The sequence below is a fragment of the Pteropus alecto genome, unplaced genomic scaffold (assembly GCF_000325575.1).
Source record: "Pteropus alecto unplaced genomic scaffold, ASM32557v1 scaffold98, whole genome shotgun sequence".
NCBI lineage: Eukaryota > Metazoa > Chordata > Mammalia > Chiroptera > Pteropodidae > Pteropus > Pteropus alecto.
This window is the reverse complement of record NW_006443570.1, coordinates 20,842,712-20,853,467: the sequence shown is the minus strand read 5'-3', so window position 1 is coordinate 20,853,467 and position 10,756 is coordinate 20,842,712. Positions and strand designations below refer to the sequence as shown.

General features: G+C 35.2%; 1 protein-coding gene across 1 annotated transcript in view; it reads right to left on the bottom strand.

Annotated features, from left to right (window-relative positions):
- Nucleotides 1–2,943: 2,943 nt before the first annotated feature.
- EFCAB5 (EF-hand calcium binding domain 5) overlaps nucleotides 2,944–10,756 on the bottom strand; it is a 104,672-nt gene continuing 96,859 nt past the window's right edge. Inside the window, exon 24 of the mRNA XM_025041615.1 lies at nucleotides 2,944–3,137. Coding sequence (XP_024897383.1) covers nucleotides 2,944–3,137 — 194 coding nt within the window. The remainder of the gene's footprint in view (nucleotides 3,138–10,756) is intronic.

The window sequence follows — 10,756 nt, the reverse complement described above, 5'->3', positions numbered from 1 at the left end:
TAACAGACCTTGTACAACAGGTGACTCTTTATGAGCACGTGTTACTTTGTTTAAAATAAAGAATCAATAAAAGGTAAAAATAAAGGCCCCTGCCAGAGCTGTCTGCCTCTTGCCTAAAGAGACTGGGGAATTAGTTACACAAAGTTATAGCTCGATACCCTATATAAATGCAAGTTTTTAAATTGGCATATTGAACTGTAGTCTCCCACTGCCCTTGTGAGATTTTCCAAAAGTTAGAAGGCTGATTTCTCAGATGAAGTGTTGCAGAGTTCAAGTTCTTCGATCTCTTGGCAGGGTCTGCAGAAATGGTTGTATCTACAGTAGTGAATCAGAAACACAGGGAAGGCTTCTAACATTTTGAACCCAAGTTTGGGAACATTGCTCCTATTGCTATTTATAGTTTGATTTGTCCATGGTTTGGGTACTTTTATATTAGGCCTTTTCACAAATTGGTCTCCCTTTGACCCCAATTTAAGCAGCTGGGGCTGGAGAGTCAGGGTCACATGGAACAAAATATAGCCACCTAGAGGTGCCTCACTAGTTGCAAGACAGTCTGAGCTCAGCCAATAGATTGAGGACAGGTAAAATATGGTTAATGACTAGGCATTGGAACACCCACTAAGGGTAATTATCATCCCTAAAGACAAAGAAATAGGCAATATTTAATTGATCTTGTCTGTTGAGAGAGGTCCATATAAGATCATATAGGGGAGAGTTAATGATGATGTGGGGTGAGGTTAGGTGGAGGTAGCATTGCATAAAACCTTACATGAGCAGAATGAAAAGTCCCTAAATTACTTGCAAAGGGTCTTCTGAGTTAGTGGATTGGGAATGTCTGTGGAAGGTAAGGGCAGCTGGTTGTTTGATCATGTCACAAGAGACCACATATTGTATGATTCCATTTATATAAAATGTCCAGAATAGGCAAATCCATAGAGAAAGCAAGATTAGCTGTTGCCTAGGGCTGCGGTGGGGGAAAATCGGGAGTGACTGCTAATGGGTATGGGATTTCTTATGGTGGTGATAAAATGTTCTAACATTGATTGTTGTAATGGTTGCACAATTCTGTGAATATTCTAAAAACCACTAAATTATACACATTAAGTAGGTGAATTGTATAGTATGTGAGTTATATATTTCATTAAAGCTGTTAAAAGAGCCAAAAGGAGCTTTTCTGAGATTCCAATATTGTTGTATTGAAACCTTATGTTGTTCTTGGACCATGGAAAGCTGTAATTATAAAGGGAAGTCTAGATGGTCTACACCATACGGTGTCATTGTTACCTAAAAGCTATGGAGAGTCAATAAAAAATTCAACTAATCAAGCCTAAGCTCCTGAAGTATATGTAAATATAAGTAAATAAATAAATCTATTGGGTCAAATAGATTTAAATATAAATCTATATCTAAATTTTTGTGAAGTATAAGTAATATCTCCTTCACTAAAAAAGTAAGCTCCTGGTATTAAGGGATAATATTTTATTTAAATGATGGTTAAATATATTCAACCAATCTTCCTTGTTGTTTGTTAAACTTTCAAGTAGTTTCCAAAAGACATAACAAGGTATTAACCTGGTAAAGGTTAGAAAGTTTTAGTGAGATGCATGGGGTGCTGGCATGGGCAGTAAACCAGAAACTAGGACACATAGGTGCTAGGTCCACCCTGCCTCTGACTAGCTGTTGTTATCTAGGTAACTCACTCACTCTTTGAGACTGTTTCCTCATATATAAAATGGGGATAATAATATTAAGACTGCTTACTTACAGGTTATTGGGAGCATCAAATGAGCTAGTATGTGAAAATATCTCAAACAAGTTAAAGCACCACACAAATGTGTTATATTTGTTATCATTAACCTAAATGCCATTTGGTTAACTTAACTCCCATGATAGTGGTTAAAAATGAGCATTCTGCAAAAATTTCCCCTCCTTGCTGCCTAAAATGCCATTTGTATTCACAGTGAACTCTTTAGAAGCTTGTTCTGAACCTATCAGGATATGTGGATATCAGTTTAATATCTTCAAGAACATTATTCCTAGAAATGTTGCTGCAAATGCCCTGAAACAGGCCTATAGGTTAAAGCTGGGCATACGATCATCCAAGAGATGAGGACTGGTAATAACACTGCCATCTTATCAGAAAAGGTTAAAAAGGGACCTCCAACCTCAAATTATAAGATGCTTGGAACACATCACATTTTGCCAACCAAATAAAGAAAATGTAGTTTAATTTCCCAAAATTTTTATTAAAAATGAACTGTATCATCAGATGTTTTATTTCAAAGATGAGATCTCACAACAGCAGTAAAGTTTGCTCCAATAACAAGCTTTAAATAAATGTAAATTCTTTTTTGCAGTTCTTGAACTCGAGTGGTTTTTATTATAAAGACAGGTGTTTTCTTTTTTCCATGAGTCACGGACAAACATTTTCCCACAAAATTTCTATTCATTGAGATAACTTTTAAGTTGTTAAGGTAAGTGACGGGGGTAGGGAAATAAAAAGAGAGAAGAGGTGCTGCTCATACAAGTCTTTGAAAAATTAGAAAAACAATTCTCAGTCTATTTCTTAAAATCTTTATTATTTGGTACTTTTTTGATGTAAAAACTGCTATTTTCCCCCTAAATCTTTAGTCTTTACTTTGTACCTTAAAAGATTAAAATAACTCTACCCAATTAACCATAGTAGTCACATGGTAGATACAAAGGTAAAACTAAAAGGAAATTTTAAAATATATTCTATAACATACATTTGGTTATGGCTACCACAACTGGATATCTTTTAAATCAAATTTCTCCTTAGGTAGCACTTTTGGTTTTCGAAAGTGCTGAGGTCAGTGTCCAGGAGATAAATATGTCTATGTGTCACTCCTTTCCAATTGAAAATATTTTATAGTTAAGAATACCGAACATGACAAAAACATCCTAAATACAGTACCAATTCTATTAGCATTTATCGAGCAAGCTTCTACCTGGCATTTTTGCATACACACAGGAGTCAGTCTTGGAGGGCAATGGGGGTGTAATAGCACTATTTAGTTTTTTGTTTAACTGCATGAGAGCTAAACAGATGTGTGACCAGTGGTATAGGTACTCGATGACAATGTTACCAAATTTCCATACTTCGATTCGAGAATGACCTGCACCAAGACAAAAAAAGTTAGTGTGGATACTTTTGATCTCTTATTATTAAAATTTAAGTTCCAGTATTATGACGAAAGTTCATTAGTTATGTTTTGAGTCAAAAGGATGGCAGAATCTTGTTTAAATATGTAATTATAGGAAAATGGATAAATTTTGGTATATTCATCTAATGGACTACTATACAGCATTTAACAAAACTACAGCTACCTATATCATGTGGATAAATCTCAAAGACATTGAGCACAAAAAATTATAGAGTAATATATTCTTTGGGTACAATTAAAAAACAGTTTTAAAACTTGTAAAATAATATTATATTGTTTATGGACTCATAACCATGTAGTAAAAGAAATCATTCATGAAACTGATAAACACCAAATTCATAGAAGCATTATCTCTAGGAAGGAAGAAAAGAGAATAGGATCAGGGAGGGGTAGAAAGTTTGAACTGTTCCTAAAATATTTTATTTCTTTAAAAAAGTCTGACTCAAACATGCATAATGCAAAGGTCGGATATAGAATGTGGCTCCATAATGACTACACAGGTGTTAGTCTCTAACTTTATGTTTGGAATATTTCCTAATTTAAAATCATTTTTAAATATATAATCACTGCACGCCATTATGTTTCATTTGTAAACTATTGAACTGCCGTTTATAAAAGTTACACTTTCCCAGGAGTCAATGACTATTTTCAGATAGAATGGTCCGGTGGAAAGAGAATATACTTCTGGAGTTGAACAGATCTGGGTTCCGATCTTGACTCTACCCCAACTAGTTTTCTGACCTTGAGCAGGTCACTTAATTGCTCTGAGCCTGTTTCTTCTTCCATAAAACAGAGATAATACTGCAGATTTGTTATGAGGATTAATGAGAAAAGATATGCAAAAATCTGTCACAGAGTAGCTACTCAAAAAATTAATTACTGTCCTTCTTTCAAGTATCTCCCACCCTCAGGTCTATGTTTTATTCAATTTTGTTAATTCTAGTGTCTAACACAGTACCTAACCCAATAAATGTTTGCTGATTTGAGTTGAATAAACCATAAATGATACTTATAATTGAATAAGAGGAATTAAATGTCATCTTCTATCCATAACTCATTAATAACAATGACAATCATTTATGGGTATCTATTAGAATGACAAAACAGAACATATCTTATTTCTCTATCTTCTATCAACATGAGGGAACAGGTTCCCTGAATTAGATTTAGCTTTGTATGGTTTTGAAGATATCACTATGATAAAAGGTACAATACGGGATAGGAAAAGCACATAAAATGTGGAAAATACAAATCTCAATTCTTCAGGCCTACTTTAAAACATGCGGACACAATGGTCTAAAATTCTTTTGAGCGTGTGCATGCGCGCACACACACAGGCACTCTTTTTTTCTAATTGTAAGTGTTCAATAAACATTGAAATATTAAATTATGTCATAAATTAGGTTTTTCAAATGCTAAAAGTTCAGATTATAGCTCAGTAATATTAGTAACAATTATAAATAAAAGCAAAAGCAAATGCTGGTCATGAGAGTATATTAAAAACACCTGATTTATTTTATGTTATGGGCAATACTAGACCAATCAACATATATACTTAAAATATTGAGATGCTTTTGTTATAATTGATCTCTTTTGTATTTATTAGCTTCCTGGTACCTTTACAAGGTAATGTTATAGGCTGCAAAGATTACTCTGATTATCTTAATGTTCGATGTCATGAATCTAAATTAAAGTGCACCCTAGAATACTCCTAAAACCAGTTCTGATTTTCTGAGATATAACAGCTCTGCTACGCCCCACAGTTTTTATTCTGCCCTTCCTAAATCCCCATTAAGAGCTCTGTTCCACTGACGCCTGCCACAGTGTTCTTATCTGACATCCAAATGAACAGACCCCTATCTGCAACCATTATTAAGCTAGTCAGCCATCTCCATGGTGATTCAAGGACACAAGGATGAGTGAGGTCGCTCCCTTTAACAAGCTCCTGTTGCTTATTTCCTGTCTTATTGTTACCAGGGACATAAGCTCCGAACCTGTCTGGGCCATCGTTCCTGTTTTCGTGCCCTTTCCTATGAGAGATGGATGCGTTAAACAACTGGCTCTAATGATTCCTCTAATGAAGCCTCCTTTGCTATTGGGTTCCCATTGACAATGGTTGAGCGCTACTGTCCTCTTGTGGTGGATAGGTGCCAGTTCTCTGCAGCTTGGTGGACGACAAAGCCCTCTGGCATAGATTTTGTAATTCTTTCAAACAGATACACTATAATTTTTTTCTTTTCTAACCATAAGAAATAGTGCTTTTTTGCTTTGCCCTGGTAAGGATTATAGTAAATTATCTGAATACATCTGAGCTAAAATAATTGCTGAGTCAACTTTTGAATCTGTTTATAAACCTATTACTTTAGAAATATTTTATGGTATTTTTGTAGGTTCCAGTTTAATCAAACTTTTAATTACATAGGGAATTCATTTTGCTGAAAACATTGGGACTATAGGATATTTCTAATTAAAACTCCATTCTGGATCTCTGCTTTAACACTGGGTTAATTTAAATCCTTTAGGAATTATAGACAATTAGAAAGATGAGCAAAGCAAAAAAGAATGAAGTGCTTAAGCTTTAAGTTCAAAAGTAAAGTGTAACTGCTCCTTTCAACTAACAACTAACCCAAGATCAGCAGTATTTCCTGAAAGTTCCTCTCTTTATCATTAGTTCTCTTAGTTTTAGTTCTTTTATTTCTATTGTTTCACATACCCTCTGTCATCCCTTAATATTACTGCCACATGCAATGAGCTGAAGTTCTATGCAACATTATATACTTAAACGGGTATGTATGTGCAAATTTCAGTTTTTATGTGGGCAGGAGAACTCATATTTGCCATGGTAGTTGAACATTTAATATGTCACTGTTAATTTAATGTGGTCCCAAATGTGGAGAGTTCAGCTTCCAGCTTATCAGGAAAGAATCAACATTAAATGAGAAGGTAAAAATACATTTTTTCTCGAGTTATCAAAGCTTGGATGGAAGTTTGCTTCAGGCTGAACATTGAGTTCTTGCAAGTATATTAGTTTCATTCCTATTGTAATCATAATTTCTATATAATATCACACTTATTGGCTTTTTAAAATGATGTAGCTATAAATCAAATTATGTATGAATTTTATTCAATGCAATTTATCCTTACGAAAATTCATACCTTTATGCAGTGGCCTCTAAGTCCTTTGATCATGTACCTCTATCACTAATAAATGTTGAGCATGGTCTCCATATATGTATGTTTATTTATAAATTATTTTAAAACATTTTCTAAAAAATAGATATTAGACATTGATGGGAAAAATTATTACAAATAAAAGTCTCACAATATTTTTCTTGTATTCTGATGGTATAAGAGTACCGGTTATTTGTGCCTTTTGTTTGCTCCTGTTTGTTTGGAGCTTAGTGGGGGAAACCCATATACAGGTGTCTCAATATTCAATAGACACACTGATACTCCCCATTTTCACTCTGTTACTCTCCTTCTCAACTGTGTATGATATCGCCCAGCCTAGAGATGTTCTATGTTACCTTCTCCAAGGAATAAATTTCTAGGATTGGGAGCTGAAGTTGCCCAGTGGTGTGAGGTAGAGAAGATGAGATACAGAGACCAAAACACTAAAACAGAGAGAATGAGGAGAAACCACAGGGAGAAGAAAACTTCAAAAAATAATTATCATTAATACCCTCAGAGAGATAAGATGTTGAATCCCTGAAACATAACAAGATGTTGCAGAAAGCAAATATTTAAAGAATAACAACAATAAATCTATCAGACATTAAAATATGCAGAAACAAAAATTCAATAGAATTAGAAGGTTGATAGAATGTCTCAGAAAGTGAAACAAAAAGATAAAAAGATGGAAAATCAGAAAATATAGATTTTGGAGATTGAATATAGGAGATCCAATATCTAAATAATAGGAGTTCCAAAAAGAGAACACAGTAAAGAAATGCCAGGGCAACCATCAACCTCCAGGTCACTTCTGTGTAAATGACAACAAAGCATCTATCATGGATGAATGCACTCTGTGAGCACACAGTTTGGTGAGCAGAAAAAGATGTGTGAAGAAAGAGATGCCCCTTCTCCAGGTAGATGTAACCTTAATCTAAATAAAGTACACAATTTAGTGAATGAAATCCTGGTTAGATTTCAGCTCCCATCCACCTTCTCAGCAGGGCATCTTTGTGCAGTGCACAAATTAACACAGTCATAAGTAGCAACCTGAAGCCATGGAGGAAATCATTAAGGACTTAAGGACCCGAGTTTCACAGTTGAAAAGCCCCACTGAGTGTTCAAATCAATGGATGAAAATAGACCCATAAAGAGGCATATCATTATGAAATTTCACAATCTTGGGTATAAAGGACAGCTTCTGGAGAGAAAACAAAATAAAAAAAAGAAAGGATTCAGACTTCTCAGTAGCAATTTTGGCACTTCCCAAGTTTCTTCTGATAATGGAGCCATTTCTTCAAGAAGTTAAAGTTTCCATATGACCTAGTACTCCACTCCTAATTTTATGTCAATGAGAACTGAAAACATATGCTTACACAAAAACTTGTAAACAAATGTTCATAGCATCATTTATAATAACCAAAAAGTAGAAACAACCTATATATGTCCATCAGCAGATAAATGCATAAATAAAATGTGACATATACATACAATACACTACTATTCAGCCATAAAAAAGCAATGAAATACTAATCATCCTAAAACAGAGATAAACCTTGAAACATTATGCTAAGTGAAAGAAGCCAGATATAAAGTCCACCTATTGTATGATTCTGTTTATATGAAATGTCCAGAATAGGCAAATCTATAGAAACAGAAAGTAGATTAGTGGTTGCCAGTAGCTAGGTGGGGATGGGCAAGGGAGAGTGACTGCTAATGGGTACTGAGTTTCTTTTGGAGTGATGAAAATGTTCTAAAATTAGATAGTGGTGATGGTGGCACAACCTGGTATATATACTAGAAAATACTGAATGGTAGGTACACTTTAAAATGGTGAAATTTGTGGTATGCGCATTATATTTCAATTTCTAAAAAAAAAAAAAAAAGGTAGGGAATATCTTCAAAATTATAGTACCTAACAAACTACAAATCAAATGTGAGTTTGAATAAAACCATTTTCAGACATGGGAACTTTAAAAAATTTACCATTCTTGCACTCTTACTCAGAAAACTACTAGAGATATCTACCTCAAAACATCGGAGTAGACCAAGAAAGAATGAACCAAGAGAATAGCAAAGTCCTATGATAGTGGCAAAATAAATTTCAGAAAGGCAGTTGTGTAGCAGATCTGCAGTAGGGGAGGACTCCAGATAAAAAGAAAATTAAGATTTCTAGAAATAATGGCTTCAAGAATAAAAAGAAATTGGAACTTTAAAAATTACGTAATAGAACTGACCTTTTGAGAAATTATATGAAGAGACAAATGGAAGGAGTGGGAATTATCAAGAGTACAAAGAAAACTAAGCAATTTTTAAAATAAAGGGCAATTTACTTCATGAAAAACTAAAAGTGAAAAAAGGAGCAATCAAAATATGCTACAACACTCAACTGTGGATAATATTTGCATAAACAAAATTATGTGAACATCAGGTTTTAATTTAGTCCCCAACTGTAATATAGCTACATTAGGAGGATGGGGTAAAAGAATGGTAATGTAACGGAACCGAACTTTCATCTATAATGAGGAAATCACTTGACAAGGTTTTAAATAATCAGAAGATAGCAATATTGCATATTATTAGAAATAAAGAAATGTACAAATACCAGAAAAGCAGTTAAGAGTCAAAAAGAATTGCCTCTAGTGAGGGGAACTTGAGAGAGTGAGGAGAGAGAAGAGGGATGGGCTAATGACTTTTGTTAGCAGGCATTTAGTTCTAATAGATCTTTTAAAGTACTTTAATAAAAATATAATTTTAACAATCCTTTGGGATGAAAGATGGTTTTAACATCACTAAAATGAAAAAAAAAAAAAAACAACACATGAGTGTCAAGGGAACTTGAAAAATATGCTTACCTTAAATTGAAAAATGTTCTCATTAAACTGATTTTGAAAAGCTTTTATCAGATATAAAAGCAGCAGTGATATATTACTTAGACAAATAAAATCATTTTTAGTTATTTTTCTTAATTCAAATAACTACTGTTGAAAACTTCAAAATTTAACACCAAAAGATATGATAAGAAACAAAAAGGAAATTGCTGATTTGATTTTTTTTTCTTTCCTCCACCCCCCACCTTCCATGACTTGGACCAAAAATAGAGTCTGCTTGCATGGGAAATGGTCAAGCATCCAAGCCCCAGGTCTTTAACAAACTCCCAATAGTCTCATGAACAGTGTGTGAATGAATACTTGTCTAATATCTTAACTAAAAGGGCCCTTAAGAGGTTCTTGCCAGGAAAAAGGGAATCTATTCTAAAACTGAATGGACTTTTTCCTTCTCTAGAGCCTGAAATCTATGAACATCTCATAAATGGCACACTCTAGGCTTCCTGTTAAACCCAGTTTAACTGTGATAGTTACTCTTTTACTACAAGTAGGAATCAACAACCCTGGAAGGGATTACCACCCAAGAATACTAGGTCTAAAAAGTTGGTAGAGAACTGTTACCAAATCCAAGCCAATGGCAGTATACAAAGGGTATACTGCGTCCTTGGTATCTTGTTGTTCATTTCACTCTGACTCATAAGAGCCCAGCACATCCTTACAGTTGCAGATTCAGTTCATTGCTGTACTTATATTTGTTATTTCTGGACAGTTGGTAGAATCTTGTGAAAGTTTCTTGTCTGATCTTCAGCCACATAGTGGGAAGTGAAGGAAAGAGTCTTGTTCCACTTTCAGAATGGAGAGGAACAGAGAACAGCACTTGGTAGAGCCATCATGGTGGCAGTAGCAATTAGGAAAAGATCTCCTGGAAGGTGAATCTTGAGGACAAGCGTTAATCAGTTGTGAGTCCAGCATTCCTTCCCCTCAGTGGTGGGGCATCTCCCTCCATTGTCATCCTTGGAGAATCACGATGGCAATCATCTTTACAAATAATAGCACTGAGGCTCTTGCTGCTTTGACAGAGGAGGAGTCCTGGGACTCTTGCGGGAAAAGTGGAGGGTCTAGGGAATACCTGCTGAGACCAGTATCTGTGGACATATAGACCCTGGGCTTTTGGTATGGGAAGGAAGTACAGTCATTTGACAGAAATACAGGTTCTAGACTACAAAATGATTCTGGTCACATTTTAATGGAAGACAGCTCTTTTTGCCTTGAGGTCTAAGAACATTTCCTGGTACACAACATCTGTTCAAACCTCCTAGGAGGGGGACATGGGACAGGTATGGGGCACCCTACAGAAAAGTCAGGCAAGGCTGACAGCAGAGGTCCAAAGTGGAGTGGGGAGAAAAGATCCTTGAGAAGGTGGTCAGGTCATGGGTCTTCAAGTAGAAGAGGCCAACTACTGGGAGTACTTTAGGCAGAAGGTAGCGGGCAATTGATGTGCTACTGTAGGTACAGCTGTCTGGGAGTGGTCACTGGAGTCACTGGGTCCCTTACAGGGAAGTATGTCAGCAA